At 41.3% G+C, this 19,736-nt stretch overlaps 1 protein-coding gene across 3 annotated transcripts in view; it reads left to right on the top strand.

Annotated features, from left to right (window-relative positions):
* RCAN3 (RCAN family member 3) overlaps positions 1-19,736 on the top strand; it is a 38,604-nt gene that overhangs the window by 9,394 nt on the left and 9,474 nt on the right. For all 3 annotated transcript variants that reach the window (XM_001167487.6, XM_513206.7, XM_001167542.6), the window contains exons 2-3: positions 2,516-2,769; positions 19,389-19,562. In XM_001167487.6, coding sequence (XP_001167487.2) covers positions 2,575-2,769; positions 19,389-19,562 — 369 coding nt within the window. In that variant the 5' untranslated portion in view covers positions 2,516-2,574. The remainder of the gene's footprint in view (positions 1-2,515; positions 2,770-19,388; positions 19,563-19,736) is intronic.

Raw genomic sequence — 19,736 nt, 5'->3', positions numbered from 1 at the left:
TGCAGTGCAGTGTGATAAAGTGACGCATGACAAAATGTGGGATGCCTGTTGGGAAGCCGTTGCCGTCCATGAGGAGGACAGCTGCAGCCAAAAGGTAGTGCAGAGGCCAAACTGCACCTAATTCAGGAGTGACTAGAGCAGAGGGAGCACGGCAAGAAGAGATCACATTTCCCAGAAGCTGGTAGGAAGGTGAAGGAGAATTAGGGGGAGCGTGAGGGGAGGGTAGAATCCAGATGGTAGGGCTCGCAGGAACACATGTTTGCTGAGGAAGAGGAACAAGTGGAGAAGGAGAAATTCAAAGTATAGCTGACACTTTGGGAGGCCGAGGCGGGCGGATAACTTAAGGTCAGGAGTTCGAGACCAGCCTGGCCAACATGTGAAACCCTGTCTCTACTAAAAATACAAAAATTACCCAGGCATGGTGGCACATGCCTGTAGTCCCAGCTACTTGGGGGGCTGAGGCAGGAGAATGGCTTGAACCTGGGAGACGAAGGTTGCAGTGAGCCAAGATCGTACTACTGCACTCCAGCCTGGGCAACAGGATAAAATTCTGTCTCAAAAAAAAAAAAAGTAAGTACAGCTGACAGCTGATGGAATGAGGTTCTTTAGGAGATTGGGTGCTTAGCATTGTTGAAGAGGAGAAATGCTGGCTTTGCTGGGAGTGCCTTGAGGGTAGGAACCATGTTTTCTTCACTCCCCAACACCAAGCAGTAGGCACTCAGAAAATGTATATACAAATGAGTAAAGATTTTACTTCTTAGAAGTAGTCTTGATTGATATTGTAGAATACCAAAAAACCTCACTATTTTTATTCCATAATTACCATTCTGTATTGTACTGTGTGTAAGCAATGTATTTGTGACCTTCTGTTCTTTGAAATAAAAGGGAAAAATCACAAATCAGGTGGTATTGAGGTAGTAATCATAATCACTTAGTTTGTCTGTGCCTGCTACGTATTTATTAAATTCTGCCTCCGCATCTTGAAATGTGTCATATCCAAGGCTCTCTGCTCGGTGAATGTGATGTGCAGTTCATTGGAAGAGGCAGACATGCACAGAAACAGCCTATGAGAGACAGATTCTGTCCTGTTATTCCACCCAGGGACACTGTCAGCTCCAGACATTTGCCTTAAAATTGGTTATTTTTTAAAGTTCGGAAAAAGGGACCAGGCGTGGTGGCTCACACCTGTAATCCCAGCACTTTAGGAGGCCGAGTTGGGCGGATCACCAGGTCAGGAGATCGAGACCATCCTGGCTAACACAGTGAAACCCCATCTCTACTAAAAATACAAAAAATTAGCTGAGCGTGGTGTCGGGCGCCTGTAGTCCCAGCTACTTGGGAGGCTGAGGCAGGAGAATGGTGTGAACCCGGGAGGCGGAGCTTGCAGTGAGCCGAGATTGTGCCACTGCACTCCAGCTTGGGCGACAGAGCGAGTCTCCGTCTCAAAAAAAGTTCAGAAAAAGGACACCTTTTTAATTTTCTTTAATTTTTTATAGGGGCAAGGTCTCACTATGTTGTCAGGCTGGTCTTGAACGCCTGAGCTGAAGTGATCCTTTGATCACCGCCTCAGCCTCCCAAAGTGCTGGGATTGGCCAGATGTGGTGGCTTACACCCGTAATCCCAGCACTTTAGGAGACTGAGGTGTGCGGATCACCTGAGGTTAGGAGTCGGAGACCAGCCTGGCCAACATGGTGAAATCCCGTCTCTACCAAAAAAATATAAAAAGCCGGGCATGGTGGTACGCGCCTGTAGTGGAGGCTGAGGCATGAAAATCGCTTGAACCCGGGAGGCGGAGGTTGCAGTGAGCCGGGATCACACCAATGCACTCCAGCCTGGGCAACACAACACGACTCCATCTCAAAAAAAAAAGTGCTGGGATTATAGGCATGAGCCACCGTACCTGGCCCTCTTTTTGATTTTCTGTGTTAAATTTTGCCTACCGCAAATATTTCTAACATTAACAAAGACTGAATTTATAGACAGCTTTTGATTCTGTGTAACTTAATTCTTTCAAGTGTATTCAAAAAGAACAAATTGGTTAGAAGAGGTAGAGTCAGCTCATCACAGACCATATTTCAGGGTACAGATGGTGAGAGAATTAGTGTGGGTTGTATTTGGCTGTGCCAGTTACAGTGTTGTAGATGGAAAACCCCAAACAAATATGTGGAGGCTCTTCTGGTTCACATTTTTCTTTCTACTGCTTATAAACTAGAATACATATTGATATGATCTCATTTTATATTACCCTTTTTTCCCTAGGTTCACTAGAAAACATTTTGCCTTTTTTTCTTAATAAATCATTGCCAGTGAAATATGTTACATAAAATATGCTAAGCAAATCAAATTGCGTATCTAGAATTCACTTACGAGGACTGTAATGCATTGATTTAAATATTGATTGATCGTTCTAAATAAAATTGCTTCATTTGATGAATTGCAGCCTGGAGACATTGATTGATTGGAACATTATTTGGTCTTCAGAGTTTTACCTCTGCATTTTCTTTTTTTTTAACAGTGGGTGCCTGATAGACATCCTAGGACTATACAGACGGAAAAGGCCCACTTTGGGGGATAATGCTGAGGGACACTATGAAATCTTGGAATGATAGCCAGTCAGATCTGTGTAGCACTGACCAAGAAGAGGAAGAAGAGATGATTTTTGGTGAAAATGAAGATGATTTGGATGAGATGATGGATTTAAGTGATCTGCCTACCTCACTTTTTGCTTGCAGCGTCCATGAAGCAGTGTTTGAGGCACGAGAGCAGAAGGTAGGCATCTATCCTCCCTTTCCCTACATTTGTAGCATGTTAAATGTGTGTGGATTTGGGGAAACAGAGCTTGACTGGTCCCTGACAAATTAAGTATAGAAAGCGTATGTCCACTTTTAGGCCGGGTGCATTGGCTCACACCTGTAATCCCAGCACTTTGGGAGGCTGAGGTGGGCAGATCACCTGAGGTCAGGAGTTCAAGACGAGCCTGGGCAACATATAGAAACCCTGTCTCTACTAAAAATGCAAAAACTAGCTGGGTGTGGTGGTGCGCACCTGTAATCCCAGCTACTCGCAGGGCTGAGGCAGGAGAATCACTTGAACTTGGGAGGCAGAGGTTGCAGTGAGCTGAGACCATGCCACTGCACTTAAGCCTGGGGGACAGAGTGAGACTCCGTCTCAAAAAAAAAAAAAGAAAGTGTATGTCCACTTTTAGATGTTGCCGCAGAATTTTTATTGTATTTTTAGAAGAGTGTCAGTCTGCAGCAGATAGGAAATGTTTCAAAACCAGTTCTTCTCCATAGACACTTTAAGAAGCACTGGCATTTAGTGAACTCTGAGTCAAGTCTTATTCAATCCATTCACTTATTTATTCACTTATTCATTTTCGGAGACTACAATTAAAGAAAACCTGGGGATCTTTAGCCGGGCTTCCTATTACTTGGGAGTGCATTCACAAAAGAAGGAATTCAGCTTTTTCCTGGGGCTGATTTACGTAAAACCTATTAGGACTATTTATGATTTTGTCATAACAAAATTGTTCATGTTTCTTGTATTAGTTTCTATAACTGGGGAAAATGATTGAGCTTATTATTTTAAAGATTCCTTTAGTTCATTTATTATTTACCTAGAAAGAGAGGGGTGTGTGTGTGTGTGTGTGTGTGCTTTGTTTTGTTTTTCCCCGTCATGACCTCACGAAAGGCTACAGGTCTTAGTCCCACAAAAGTAAAATAGCTCTGCCACTGGGATGTGTCTTCCATGTTCTGAGCTTTTTCTCAAAACCCTATCACTGGCCCTTTAGTTTTCAGCCGATGCACCCAAAATATTTCCCTTCCGATGACTTTCTTGGAGCAGAACTTCGATACCGTTTAACTCAGGACGTACTTGAGTGCCTACGGTGTGCCAGGCGCTGGTGCCAGTTGCTTCAGGGGATAGAGTGTGAGTCATGCAGCTTCTGCCTCATGGTGTCCAGCCCTGCAGCAGAATCAAGGCCAGGCAGCAGGGATGACAAGTAATTATGTTATCAAATGGAATCTTAGTGCCTTTAGAAACACTTGAAAGTGGCCGGGCGTGGTGGCTCACGCCTGTAGTCCCAGTACTTTGGGAGGCCAAGGCAGGCAGATCACGAGGTTAGGAGTTCCAGACTAGCCTGACCAAGATGGTGAAACCCCGTTTCTACTAAAAATACAAAAATTAGCTGGGCGTGGTGGCAGGTGCCTGTAATCCCAGCTACTCAGGAGGCTGAGACAGGAGAATCACTTGAACCTGGGAGGCGGAGGTTGCAGTGAGCCGAGTTGCGCCAGTGCACTCCAGCCTGGGCAACAGAGCGAGACTCAGTCTCAAGAAAAAAAAAAAGAAAGAAACACTTGAAAGAACAGGGCCAGGCGCAGTGGCTCGCGCCTGTAATCCCAGCATTTTGGGAGGCTGTGGCGGGCAGATCACTTGAGCCCAGGGGTTCATGACCAGCCTGGGCAATATAGTGAGACCCCATCTCCATAAAATAAAATAATAATAATAATTTTAAAAGTGTGTTGAGGTAAGAAAGGAGGAAGGATCACAGCCAGTTGGAATAAAAGATCTCACAGGGAGGTGGCATTGGAGAAGGGCTGTGAGAGCTGGGTAGGATTTTAGCAGGGAAGGGAAAGGGAATTTTGGCCACGGGGAACAGAATGAGAAAAGAGCTGAATCGGGAGAGTGTGGGCCATTTCGGGAGTAGCGAGCCATTCTGTGTGCTTAGCACATAGCTGATATTTGGCCAGAGTCAGGAGAAATCGGACTAGAAGAGTGAGTATGCGGCCACCCAGCAAAATCTCATGAACATCTAGCTCAGGAGCTTGTCCTTTTGTGGGAAACAGTCGGAGGGTTTCTGAGCACAGAGCGGCCATCAGAGCTCCACGTCAGGAAGCTCAGCCCACAGCACGTGGATGGCAGAGCGATGGGAGAAGAGGGCAGAGCAGGGAGCCAGGGAGCTCTCGGAGTGCACCCGCCTGGAGATGACCCACCCCAAGCGGAGCAGGGAAGGGGGCTGCACTCACCAACTTTGTGTCTTTCAGGGTTGTTTCATTTACAAATACTATTTGCTTTCCCAAGTTCAGTCATAATTTAGACATTTTGAAATCATCCTTTTGAGTTTCATGGTAAGAGCTCTAAGTTTTTATGTTATAAATAAGTTAACCTTGTTGTTTATTGTTGTAAAAAACCAGATGAATTGCCAATTTATGTTAAAATTATATATGTAGGAATTCTTTCAAGAAACCTCACAATCTTTTCTATTTTTTTCTTTTTTTTGTTTTTTTTTGTTTGTTTGTTTTGGTGAGATGGAGTCCTTCTCTGCCTCCCAGGCTGGAAGGCTGGAGTGCAGTGGTGCAGTCTCGGCTCACTGCAACCTCCGCCTCCCAGGTTCAAGCAATTCTCCTGCCTCAGCTTCCTGAGTAGCTGGGATTACAGGCACATGCCACAATGCCCGGCTAATTTTTTTGTATTTTTAGTAGAGATGGGGTTTCACCACATTGGCCAGGCCGGTCTTGATCTCCTGACCTCAAGTGATCTGCCCACCTTGGCCTCCCAAAGTGCTGGGATTACAGGCGTGAGCCACCGTATCCGGCCAATCTTTTCTATTTCAACCTTTTCTTTTTAACTGTAGCCTGGGAAATTTTTAACCTGCAAAAAGGGTGGGTCCTTGTTGGGTTTCATTTTTTAAACCATTTGGGGATTATATCTAATGTAAATTTATACTGGAAATCATCCCAGCAGAAATTCTAATAACAGCAGTTCAGCGGACTTCCTAGTAAATTGTATTTAATACCCTTAACAGTAATATCTGAAATGACAAAATATAAAATGTTTATATTATGGTTATCTATAGATCATCAGTTGGATATAAAATATGGACAGAATCAAGGCCAGATATGATGGCTCATGCTTGTAATCCCAGCACTTTGGGAGGCCAAGGCAAGAGGATTGCTTGAGACCAGGAGTTTGAGACCAGCCTGGGCAACATAGTGAGACCTCGTTTCTATTAAAGAAATATTTTTTAAGATATGGGCAGAATCAAATGTTTCCTTTACATTTTTCTTCTATCAGTGTCTTATTTTGTTGTAGTTTCTCCTGAAATCAGCTGTTTATTCAGGTTATCTATGAATGTGCAAAAAATAAAACAGTTGCTTTTGTTGGATTACAGGCAGAATAATCCCGATTGCAATTAAACACTTTAATTTCAAAAAATAATTTCTGGCTGGGCACATTGGCTCACACCCATAGTCCCAGCTCTTTGGGAGGCCGAGGCAGGTGGATTGCTTGAACCCAGGAGTTCGAGACCAGCCTGGCCAACATAGCAAGACCCCATCTCTATAAAAAAAAATTTTGTTTTTTCCCAGCTTGAAAAAGTTTTTGTCTTTATAAGCTTCTAACTATTGGAGTAAGCTTTTACATTCTTCCGAACAGTAGAATAAATAACACAGGTGCCATTATCATGTAAATGTAATCTTTGCTCTAGATCATTAGATTTTGGCTCTATGTTTTTATCAATATTTCTTAAAAATAGTATTGGAGGGATAATAAATCATAGAAAAATAAACTGTAAGAAAAACAGGTGGAGAAAAGGACTTATCTTTCAATGTATACTTCTCAGCTATAGGGTTGTTAATTTTATGCATGTACTCTGCTAATCAATAGCTCCATCAGGAGTGCGACAGGCTTAGTGCATCATTTTTCTTTGACAGATTTGGATTTGTCCCAGTGTGATTGTATTTGCTTGTTTGCTGTCTTTAACCCCAGTTTTTTTTTTTCTCTGTCTTTTAAAAAAGCGACAGGGTCTTGCTCTGTCACCCAGGCTGGAATGTGGTGGCGTGATCATAGGTCACTGCAGCCTTGGCCTCCTGGGCTCAAGCAATCCTCCTACCTCAGCCTCTCGAGTAGCTGGGACTATAGGCATGCACCAGCACACCCAGCTAATTTATTTTTATTTATTTATTTATTTTGGAGATGGAGTCTCACTCTGTCACCCAGGCTGGAGTGCAGTGGTGCAGTCTCAGCTCAGTGCAACCTCTGCCTCCCGGGTTCAAGCAATCCTCCCACCTCAGCCTCCCAAGTAGCTAGGATTACAGGCATCCACCACCATGCTCGGCTAATTTTTTTGTATTTTTAGTAAAGACAGGGTTTCACCCTGTTGGCCAGGCTGGTCTCAAACTCCTGACCTCAGATGATCTGCCTGCCTTGGCCTCCCAAAATGCTGAGACTACAGGTGCATGCCACTACAACCAGCTAATTTTTGTATTTTTAGTAGAGATAGAGTTTCACCATGTTGGCCAAGCTGGTCTCAAACTCTCGACTTCAAGTGATCTGCCCATCTCAGCCTCCCAAAGTGCTGATATTACAGGCGTGAGCCACTGTGCCTGGCCTGATTTTTTTTTTTTTTTTTTAAGAGACAAGGTCTTGCTATGTTGCCCAGACTGGTCTCAAACTCCTGGGCTCAAGCGATCCTCCTACCTCCGCCTCTCAAAGTGCTGGGATTATAGGTGTGATCCACCATGCCTGACCCCTCCAGAAGCAAAGTAATCTTGCTTCTGGTTTGAACATGAGGAGTTTTCAAAATATAATTTAGGTTTTTATAACATGAGAAATGGGACTGTTTTTTCTGCCTTAGGTCTTGATGTTTGAGGGGACTCAGTAAATGTTAGTGTTAGCAGTCTTCTCAACAGGACATCCTGTACAAAGAAATGCAGTAGAATCTAGTCCCCTTGCAAGGTACTGCCCTTTGTATATAAAACTGTCTATCTGACCTCCTCACCATAGGACGTTTGATTTGTGTTTCTGATTATGGTGGTTGAGGGATATTAAGACATCACTACTTGTTCTGCTGTCCTGCTCTGTGATGGGTGACACTGAGCATCTCATTGAGTTCCCAGTGCAAAGCAACACCTGTTAAATGTTTGTTGAACGAATGGATTCTGTAAGATGGTTGTTGAGGCTTAGTGATGCAATGCTATGATCGAGAAACAGAATTGTGAGCTGAGTGAGGCAAAATAGTACGTAAGAGATTTAATCTGAAATTATGCTCCCAGATACACTGGCCTAAATTCTTTTGTGGCTTGTATAATCATATGCACAATTTAAATCTTCCTTTCAAGCTTTGATTCTGTACCTTCCATTTAAAGAAGTATCAAAAATATTATTTAAGAAAAGTAAATGATATTTGGAAGCTGAGTGAAGTGATCTTATGATTTTTAGACTAAATCAGTTGTTTGTACATTCTAGCATAGCCTTCAGCCCAGAAAAAGTAGAATCCTTTGAGGAAAGTGAAGTTTTAAATTTGGGAATTAAAAAAGAGGATTCAAAGGAAGAATATCTCTGTTATAGTTAACTGTGTTTTTAACAGAGCATGAAACATCCTAAGGTTTCACTAAATGTTTGTTTAATTGGTTTTATAGTGCTGTTCTGGCCAAGAATTAGTAATTTAGTTAGCTTTGAGGCTCAATTAAATACTAGAGAATCATAGTTTAGAATTAAGAAATCCTAGTCAAGTCTGTATTTTATACAGTGGGTTTAGAGTTATAGACATTGCTACAAAACGTTGTTGAAAGAAATTTAAAGAAGGCACAAATAAAGGGGAAGACATCCGTATCTATGGACTGGAAAACTTAATAACATTAAGATGTCAGTACATACACCGTGGAATACTATGCAGCCATAAAAAATGATGAGTTCATGTCCTTTGTAGGGACATGGATGAAACTGGAAACCATCATTCTCAGCAAACTATCGCAAGGACAAAAAACCAAACACCACATGTTCTCACTCATAGGTGGGAATTGAACAATGAGAACACAATGACACAGGAAGGGGAACATCACACTCCGGGGACTGTTGTGGGGTGGGGGGAGGGGGAAGAGATAGCATTAGGAGATATACCTAATGCTAAATGACGAGTTAATGGGTGCAGCACACCAACATGGCACATGTATACATATGTAACAAACCTGCACGTTGTGCACATGTACCCTAAAACTTAAAGTATAATAATAATAAAATAAAAATAAAATAAAATAAAATTAAATTAAAAGATGTCAGTACTACCCAAAGTGCTCTACAGATTCAACTCAATCCCTATCAAAATCCCAATGATTTTTTTTGCAGAAATAGAAAACCTACCCTGAAATTCATATAGAACCTCAAGGAATCCCAAATTGCCAAAACAGTCTTGAAAACAAAGAACAAAGTTGGATGCACACTTCCTGATTTCAAAACTTTAGTATAAAGCCATGGTAATCAAAACAGTGTGGTACTGGCATAAAGACAAACATAGAGATGGATAGAATTGAATAGAAAGCCCAGAAATGAACCTTTGTATATATGGTCAAATGATTTTCAACAAAGGTTCCAAGACTATTCTGTGGGTGAAAGGACAGTCTCTTTTCAACAAAAGGTGCTGGGAAAACTGAAATCCACATGCAGAAGAATGAAGTTGCATCCTTATTTTATATCAAATAAAAAATTAACTCAGAATGGATCAAGCTACTCAGGAGGCTGAGGTGGGAAAATTGCTTGAGCGCAGGAGTTTGAGGCCAGCCTGGAAATGTAGTGAGACCCCATCTCCTAAAACAAAACAAAACAAAAAGCCAAAGACTTAAACGTTAGAATTAAAACTATAAAACTCTTAGAAGATGCAGTAGCATCTTCAGAGAGAAGGCTCCTCTATGTGCTGGAACTGTGCTACCCTCTATGGCACAGCTCATAATAGCATGCTTTTAGAAGTATCATTTAGGCTGGGCAAAGTGGCTCATGCCTGTAATCCCAGCACTTTGGGAATACAAGGCAGGTAGATCACCTGAGGTCAGGAGTTCGAGACCAGCCTGGCCAACATGATGAAACCCCACCTCTACTAAAAACACAAAAATTAGCTGGGCGTGGCGGTATACGCCTGTAGTCCCAGCTACTTGGGAGGCTGAGGCAGGAGAATCGCTTGAACCTGGGAGGTGGAGGTTGCAGTGAGCTGAGATCGTGCCATTGTACTCCAGCCTGGGTGACAAAGTGAGATTCTGTCTCAAAAACAAACAAACAAAAAAAAATTTTTTTTAAAAGAAAATAGAATATTGGTTGCTGGGGGGTGGGGAAAATATTTACAGTTTAATGTATTGAGAGCTTGTATGGGATGATGGAAAAGTTCAGGAGACAGATAGTGGTGATGGTCACACAGTAAGACTGTACTTAATACCACTGACTTGTACATTTAAAAATGGTTAAATGATAAATTTTGTGTTTTGTATATTTGACCACAATAAAAATAATGCAAAAAGAGCCTATTTTTCTTGAGTTTAGTGTTCTTGGTAATATGTATGTTTTAAAATATACACATACATATATTTATACACACACATGTGCGTGCGGTATGTATGTGTTGGACACCTGTTTGGCTCCACTTTAACCCTCTTTCACCTAGTCATTGCTGGAGCAGCCAGCTGTGTGCAGGTGTGACCTCACACCTGGCCTGAGCTGCCGTGTCTTTCCATCCCAGCATTTCTGTGCTGCCTGAACAAGGATGCTCAGCCTTATTGATGCATGCACAGACTTGGAAGCATGAGGGAGTTAAAGTCCCATAGGGTAGCCCTCAACCAGTGGAAAACTAAACCCGGTGAATAAGCTCCTCTGTGTTCTGACACTGAAGCCAACAGTTCTCAGGCAGATTCTTACTGGCTCCCCAGCAGATCAAGCCCCAGTTGCCCACAGAGGTGACCAGCTTGAAAACGCGACCTGGAGGGTCAGAGAATGGGCTTGCCCTCCTTCCGGGTGCCACTGTTCCCAGGCCTCCACGCTTGTCTCATGGGGTCACTTCCCAAAACAAACACTCAGCATGTGTGCCTTTGCCTTGCCTCTGCTTCTCCAAGGAGCCCAGGTAAGGCACAGGTAACGCTTCCAAGTTTGGTTATGGTTATTTCTCTTATGTAAGGCGCTGTTCCAGACTCTCAAAATAAAAAAGCCAATTTTTAGGTTATGCAAAAAGGATAGACTAATATAAAAAACACCCACGTGCCCACCCAATTTAGCAAATAAAATTTTACTAGTACAGTTGAATCCCTGTGTCTCCTCCCAGAGATAACCATCATCCTGAACTCAGGTTTCTCATTTTCCATGAAATCTGTAAACTTTAATAGGTTGAACCATATGAAATTGCTATATTTGTTGGTCAAAAGTGGTCAAATATCAGCATTTCTTCTGATTGAGCCTGATATTCTGTGTGTATGTACACACACTTTTTTTTTTTTTTTTTTGAGACAGAGTCTCACTCTGTTGCCCAGGCTGGAGTGTAATGGTGCAATCTCAGCTCACTGCAACCTTCACCTCCCGGGTTCAAAGAGTTCTCCTACCTCAGCCTCCCGAGTAGCTGGGATTACAGGCACCTGCCACTGCGCCCGGCTAATTTTTTGTATTTTTAGTGGAGACGGGGCTTCACCATGTTGGCCAGGCTGGTCTCGAACTCCTGACCTCAGGTGATCCGCCCGCCTTGGCCTCCCAAAGTGCTGGGATTTTAAATTATCTGTATTTGGAGTTGACATGATTGTCTCTTTAGAACGGAATCTACATAAAAGCTGTTAGAATGAATAAGTGAGTTTAGGAAGATTGCAGGATGTGGGGTCAATGTCCAAAATCAACTGTCTTTGTAACAGTAAACATTTGGAAATTGAAATATCTATGGATATTTCAAAATCCCTAAATATATATACACATATATTTACACAAATATGTATACACACACATATATATAAAGGTATATCAAATCTATATTATTTCTAATACACACACACACACCCATATATATATATATATATATATATATTTTTTTTTTTTTTTTTCTTCAGATGGAGTCTCATTCTGTTTCCCAGGCTGGAGTGTAGTGGTATGATCTCGGCCCACTGCAACCTCCCCTTCCTGGGTTCAAGCAAGCCACCATGCCTGGCCATGAAATAATGTAATATATTTTGAGATAAGCATCTTCAATTACCTTCAACGATATTTGTAGCTTAAGTATACATTAACAAAATATGTGTATGATCTGTATGCTGAAAATTATGTGCTAAACTGTATGCTAAAACACTAATGAAATAAATAGTATTTTACATCATTTAAAATTTTATATATTGGCCAGGCGTGGTGGCACAGGCCTGTAATCCCAGCACTTTGGGAGGCCGAGGTGGGTGGATCACCCTGAGGTCAGGAGTTCGAGACCAGCCTGGCCAACATGGCAAAACCCCATCTGTACTAAAAATACAAAAGTGAGTTGGGCATAGTGGTGGTGCACGCCTGTAATCCCAGCTACTTGGGAGGCTGAGGCAGGAGAATCGCTTGAACCTGGGAGGCAGAGGTTGCAGAGAGCCAAGATCGCGCCACTTCACTCCAGCCTGAGAGACTGAGAAAAAAAGATAAAAAATAAGGAGTTCCAATAAGTCAGAGTATGTGTTTATAAATACAGTAGCCATTAAAACATAAAAATCCATCTTGAATAGCTAGCATTCCATATTTTCTTGAATTTTAATTCAGTTACAGGTTTCTTTCTGATCTGGAAAAATGATGATGGCAACATAAATAATAAAGGTTATCAAAGGTTTTTGCATTTTTCATATATTCTGCTCCCCTCTAGCACTTTTGACTGTAGGTCCCAGAATTTTACAAGTACTCAGATTATCAAAGTAAAGTTTTTAAATTCACCATGTCTAGCTGTATGTGCACTTTTTTCTGTTTAGTAAAGTCCATCTCTCTGGCTGTTTTAGTCAGTGGTGATTGATGAGAACCAAAAGCACTTTGCCTACCCCCAGGCAGAAATGGAGGCCTTGCCTTTGATATTAGTGGACCTGCAGGCTCTGGACACTGGAGAAATGGAATTTTCTAGATCAGATTTACAGAAAGACGTAGAATATAAATCTCTTGCCTTAGGATGCCAAAGATAATTTCACTGCTGAATGGATCAAGCCATTCCTTCTCAAGAGTAAAATCGTTCCTCCTACTCTGTTTATTTTGTTTTCTTTTGTTTTTTTTTTTTTTTGAGACAGGGTCTCGCTCTGTTCCCCAGGCTGCAGTGCAGTGGCACAATCACAGCTCTCTGCAACCTCCGCCTCCCAGGTTCAAGCAATTCTCGTGCATCAGTCTCCCGTCCTCCCACTCTTTAATGTTTAATATAAGTGGTGGGCTCCTCATTTTTTTTCAGTCCAAAGCAAAGGGGTGTGGCAAAATCATGTTCCCAGTTTGTTCTTCAGTGAAACAGCTAAACCTTGCCTTCTCCGAATTGGGATGGGGCAGCAGAGTGGAGCCATGGTGGATCCAGAAAGGTCAGGAAATACACACTTGGCTGCCATCCTCATCTGTTGCTCCTTGAAACTGACCTTCCCATATGGCCTTTTCCACTTTTCTCCTTTACTGATGCCTATTATCCAGCTGTCAAGCACTCTTTCTGAAGTTCCCAAGAAGGTTGATGGTTACGTGTTGTTCTTAGCTATTTTAGGTACAAGGTATGTGCTGTCATTTTGATGACTGACTAACTGCACAGGTGATCTTAGCATATGAAGGCAGCTTCTGGTCTGTATTTTGTGGAAAACCTACTTACATCATAGGAAAAAGCCTCAGGCATTGGTTTTTAGGCTGCATTGTTTGTGTTATGCCTGTAGACGTTGTGCTGCCAGAGGGGGATACTAAGTGACTACAGAAAAAGTTAAGTGGTTAATGATGATTTTTATTTTAATGGAATCCCCATTATCTTTTCTCAAATAAATATGCGGCCATCACCCAACAGGATGATGTTAATTTTATATCATTAGAGAATTCAGAAATTTCTAAAAGTGAGCTATTTCTGAAATAATTCTAAGGAGAAAAATAGTCATTTGGTTTTTGAATGAACAGCTGCAGATCCTTCCTGTTTATCGCAAGTCATTTTCAGTCCATTTTCATAGATTATGTCCTTCCCCTGCCGTCTGCAATCTTCTAAATCCCTTTCGTGCTAATGCCGGGTTATCAGGGGCAGCCTCAGGAATCTACATGGGGATGTCTGTGGACTCACAGAAGGGCAAAGCTACCAGCTGAGGGCTCGTAACCATTTTTCACAAATAGGAAACTGATGGTTTTGCCTCCAAGTTAATTCTTCATGCTTCTAAAGCACCACACAGCTAGAATTCACGTATTTCATAACCATATTTATGCTACTTCAAGGGGAAAATGGGTGTGGAGGAGAGAGAAAGAACACAAAACTCAGTAAAAGCTTGCTAATCGGTTCTTGCATGGCTTCATTTTTGTATAATTCTTTTTTTTTAACAGAGAGAGACAGGGTCTCACTCTGTTGCCCAGGCTGGAGTACAGTGGTGAGATTGTGGCTCACTGCAGCCTCGAACTCCTGGGTTCAAGCAATCTTCCCACCTTAGCCAACCGAGTAGATAAGACTACAAGCGTATGCCACCATGCCTGGCTAATTATTTAATTGTTTGTAGAGATGGGGTCTTGCAGTGTTGTCCAGGCTGGTCTCAAGTTCCTGGCATCCCACAGTGCTAGGATGAATGGGCCACTGTGCCTGGCCATTTTGTTATAATTCTTAATCCTATCACAGGTATTGGATTTTGGAAGAGAGAGAGAGAGAGCCGTATAACCCATTGCTGTCATCTGCATGTTACATTCAGTTACAGTGTATTTCTGGAATTTGAAAAAAAAAAATATCTTGAAGGGAAATGGGAAGAAGGATATGATTATCAAGTGGCTGTTTGCAAGATAGCTTCTGTCATACGATGCGTTGGTACTAGGAAAAATTCGTTGTAGGGGGCTAGGGATAATACATGAGCCTTTTCCCTTGGGCAAGGAAAATGTTTAATGTACAGAATTACAAAGTACTAATATTTTATAAGCTATTATTTCTTAATTAGTTCTTCTTTAATTTCCATTGTGTTCAATGTTAATATTTCTTAACTATCTCACGTAGGAATTTTAGTATTTTCTTAATGTTTAAAATACATTTAAAATGCTAATACCAAGAACCAAATGGGATGTGATTTTGCAAAATCTCAATTCTAATTCTCTTTAAAAGCGACAAAGCTAGCCACCTTTGAAATGGATGCTAAAGAAACTTTGAAATGTATCCAGAAGCAATAATAATTATCAGCATTTAATATACTTACATATTCACCTTCCCTTTTAAGAACTGATATGCTACTTTAAAATCCTTACTATATCTATATAATATTTTGTTATTTATATATATTAATTTTTTTTGAGACAGTCTTGCTCTGTTACTCAGGATGGAGTGCAGTGGTGTAATTTTGGCTCACTGCAACCTCTGCCTCCCAGGCTCAAGCAATTCTCATGTCTCAGCCTCCAGAGTAACTAGGACTACAGGTGTGTAATTTTGCATTTTTAGTAGAGATGGGGTTTCTCACCGCATTGGCCAGGCTGGTCTCAAACTCCTGGCCTCAAGTTGATCCGCCTGCCTCTGCCTCCCAAACTGTTGGGAATACAGGCGTGAGCCACCGCGCATGGCTTTCTGTATTACTTTAATATATGGAAACATGATAGTAAATAAGAATAGGATTAATCTTAAAACTGCCCCCTGCTGGAAGCAGCTTGCAGTCCACTGAAAAGCCAGACTGAGTAGAAGGTCTGACATAATATATTTTTTTAAATGAATTGACAAAAAATACATAGTTTTTAGGATAAATGATGTTTCCTCAATAATGAAGGATATTTGAACACTGGAAGAATAAATATTGGAGCACAAATTATTTTATATTTTATCTAGTTGAGAAATGTTGCAAAGTGGCAGGTAAATGTTCAAATTGAGAGAAGTTAATAAATGAGGGAGTGTATAATTTGCACTTCAGGATCAACAGATCATTGAAAGATCTTTACATAGGCCAAGCAAGAACAAAGCTAATTTATAGGTTCCTTTTATTGTGTTGCCATTGCCAAGCCTAAGGAATATTTCTAAAGGTATTGAGAAGTTTCTTAGATCCATTTTATTGCATTTCATTTATTAAACTATTGCCTAAATATGTTTCTGTAAAGAAAATTTAATGTTGCTTTTCTTCTAGTGATTGAAATTAGGCTTTTCATTATCCCAATTCATTAATAAATGGGAAAATAATTTTTTTCGCAGCCTCATGAACGACTCAAATATTGCTCTCTTTCTTTTTCTCTAGTCCATCTCAAAATACTCAGGAGATATACACGTACTGCAAATTATATAAAATAATTTGTGCTCAGATATTCTTCCAATGCTTTTCACCCCAAAATGCAATTTTTGTGGAATTACATAGTCCCAGTATGAATGTTGAGAAAAAGGTTTGATTGTTTTGCCTTTGTGAAAGAGAAACTGTGGCTATAGGGAGTTAGGCATCTTTAAAGAAGTTGCCAAACGTACATTAGCATCTTTCATGGGAATTTCATTCAGGGGAGGAAAATAGAGAAAGGGGAAAAATAGTTGGAAAAAAAGCAAAAAAAAAAAAAAAAGAAAAAGGAAATGAACACAGAAAATCGGAGACAAACAGATAAAATAAGATGGTAGACATCCCAAAATATCAGTAATCAAAAATGGACTAGTTCCTCTAGTGAAAAGACAGTGAGTGTCAAACTGTGTTTATTTACATACAGGCACACACATGCATTATACACACATGTATTTTTTTATGAGGCATATCTAAAACAAGGATACAGAAAGGTTAGAAGTAAAGGCTGAAAATTGATTTCCATGCAATACATAATCAAAAGAAAGCTACACCAGCTATATTAATGCCAGACAAAGTAGACTTTAAGACAAAGGGCATTCCTTTATCTGGGAGACGAAGAGGGTCACTACCTAATGATTAAAAGTTCCTTTCACCAGGAAGAGAAAAAAATCATAAGCTTGTATGCACGTGATAACTTAGCCTTAAAATGTAGGAAGCGAAAGTGACCAAATTGTACGGAAAAATAACACATCCACCTAATAGTGGGAGAATCTAATAGATCTTTCCTGATAATAGTTAAAACAGACCTCCAAAAAATCAGGATATAGAACTTGTAAAGCACAGGAGCTGGATATACTGAACATGTTTATAATACTGTACCAAACAGCTGTGCAAACACACTCTTTGTAAGCACATGTAGATTTATGAAATTTGATGACACTGAACCAAAAGCAAGCCTCAAACTGTCAAAGGATTACTATCACTGTGGATAGCCTACTCCAATCAGAGGGAAAATGAGTTAGACATTAAAAAGATAAAAAACTCCCATCTATTTGCAATTTGAGAAACATACATCTAAATAATTCATGAGACAGGGAGAGATCATAAGGGAAATTAGAGAGTATTTAGAATCAACTGGCGCAGTTGCTCACGTCTTTAATCCCAGCACTTTGGGAGGCTCAGGCAGAAGGATGCTTGAGCCCAGGAGTTCCAGACCAGCCTGGGCAAGACATTGAGACTGTGTCTGTACAAAAATAAAATAAAATTAGCCAGGTGTGGCCAGGCATGGTGGCTCATGCCTGTAATCCCAGCATTTTGGGAGGGCAAGGTAGGAAGATTGCCTGAGCTCAGGAGTTTGAGACCAGCCTGCGCAACATAGCGAGACCTCATCTCATTTAAAAAAAAAAAAAAGAAAAAAAGCCAGTTGTGGTGGTGCCTGCTACTCAGGAGGCTGAAGTAGAGGCAGGTGGCTTGAGCCCAGGAGTTTGAGGCTGCAGTGAACTCTGATCACACCACTGCACTCCAGCCTGGGTGACAGAGAGACTCTGTCTCTCTCTCTTTTTTTTTTTTTTTTTAGGACAGAGTCTCGTTCTGTCACCCAGGCTGGAGTGCAGTGGCAGGATCTTGGCTCACTGCAACCTCCGCTTCCCAGGTTCGAGCAATTCTCCCACCTCAGCCTCCCGAGTAGCTGGGATTACAGGCGCCCACCACCATGCCCAGCTAATTTTTATATTTTTAGTAGAGACAGGGTTTCACCATGTTGGCCATGCTGGTCTTGAACTCCTGACCTCAAGTGATCCGCCTACCTCAGCCTCCCAAAGTGCTGGGATTACAGGCTTGAGCCACTGTGCCCTGCCTTCTATTTTAAAAAATAAATAATAAAACATATCAAAACTGTTCAGGTGCTGGGTGTGGTAGCACGTGCCTCTACTCCCAGCTATTTGGGAGGCTGAGGCAGGAGGATCACTTGATCCCAACTTAGGCAATATAGCAAGACCCCATCTCAAAAAAAAAGAAAACAAAATTAAACGAACTGGTGGAGAACAGCTGAAACAGTACTTAGAAATGGATGTCTTGCTGGGTGTAGTGGCTCATACCTATAATCCCAGCACTTTGGGAGGTCAAGGAGGGTAGATCACTTGAGCCCAAGGAGTTTGAGACCAGCTTGGGCAATGTGGCAAAACCCCATCTCTACTAAAAATACAAAAAATTAGCTGGATGTGGTGGCAGGTGCCTATAGTCCCAGCTACCCAAGAGGCCGAGGCAGGGGGATTGCCTGAACCCTAGAGGTCGAGGCTGCAGTGAGCCAAGATTGTACCACTGCACCTCATTCTGGGCAACAGAGTGAGACTCTTATCTCCAAAAAAAAAAAAAGACAGTCACACACAACAGCAAGGGAGAACCTCAGGAGCAAGATCTAAGCAAAAAAAGCAAGTTGTGGAAGAATACCTATAACATGATAACATTTTTAGAGATACAAATAGATGTTGTAAACTCTAAAGAAAAACAAGGGAATGATAAAATTCCAGAAATGACAACTTTGAAGGAGGAAAGGAATGTGACAGAGGGAAAAACCAACCTTGTCGCACCGGGGACATCAGAACAATAGCAGTGTTCTAGAATTGGGCATGTTTGTATCATTCTCTTATATCTTGCATTCATTTTATAACCTTTGAATATGGACAATATTTAATAAAGTTAATTACATTTAAAATAAGTGCACGACCCAGCTTGGTGGCTCACGCCTGTAATCCCAGCACTTTGGGAGGCCCAGGTGGACAGATCACTTGAGGTCAGGAGTTCAAGACCAGCCTAGCCAACATGGTGAAACCCATCTCTACTAAAAATGTAAAAATTAGCCGGGCATGGTGGCCGGCCCCTATAATCCCAGCTACTTTGGAGGCTGAGGCAGGAAAATCACTTGAATCCAAGAGGTGGAGGTTGCAGTGAGCTGAGATCACACCACTGCACTCCAGCCTGGATAACAGAATGAGACTCCATCTCAAAAAAATACATAAAGTAAGTGTAATTGCTAAATTACAGGATACCTGTTCTTGTATATGTGCAAGAAAAGTATACTTTTTTTGGAGAAAAGGTTAACTTATAATGAGTTCTTAATTAGGTTTCATGATTTAAATTTCCCCTTCTGTTAAAGGTTTTTCTTTTTTTTTTTCCTCCCCTTCCCTTTGCCTTGCTGCTCCTTAATTGTAGGAAAGATTTGAAGCACTCTTCACCATCTATGATGACCAGGTTACTTTTCAGCTGTTTAAAAGCTTTAGAAGAGTCAGAATAAATTTCAGCAAACCTGAAGCGGCAGCAAGAGCGCGAATAGAACTCCACGAAACAGACTTCAATGGGCAGAAGCTAAAGCTGTATTTTGCACAGGTACTTCACCGTGCAGAGAACACTGTTCTCTAAACTTGTTTTTCTCCATCCAAAAATATTTTTATTTCACCGTTTTCTATATTATTATAGCAGAGGTGTGTAGAGTGAACCATCTCAATCAGCAAATAATACAAAAATATTTTCCCTTTATTTTATAGATACATAATTTCGTGT

The sequence above is a fragment of the Pan troglodytes genome, chromosome 1 (genome assembly GCF_028858775.2).
Source record: "Pan troglodytes isolate AG18354 chromosome 1, NHGRI_mPanTro3-v2.0_pri, whole genome shotgun sequence".
Taxonomy (NCBI): domain Eukaryota; kingdom Metazoa; phylum Chordata; class Mammalia; order Primates; family Hominidae; genus Pan; species Pan troglodytes.
Note: the sequence above shows the minus strand (reverse complement) of the source record. Positions and strands in the feature narration are given on the sequence as shown.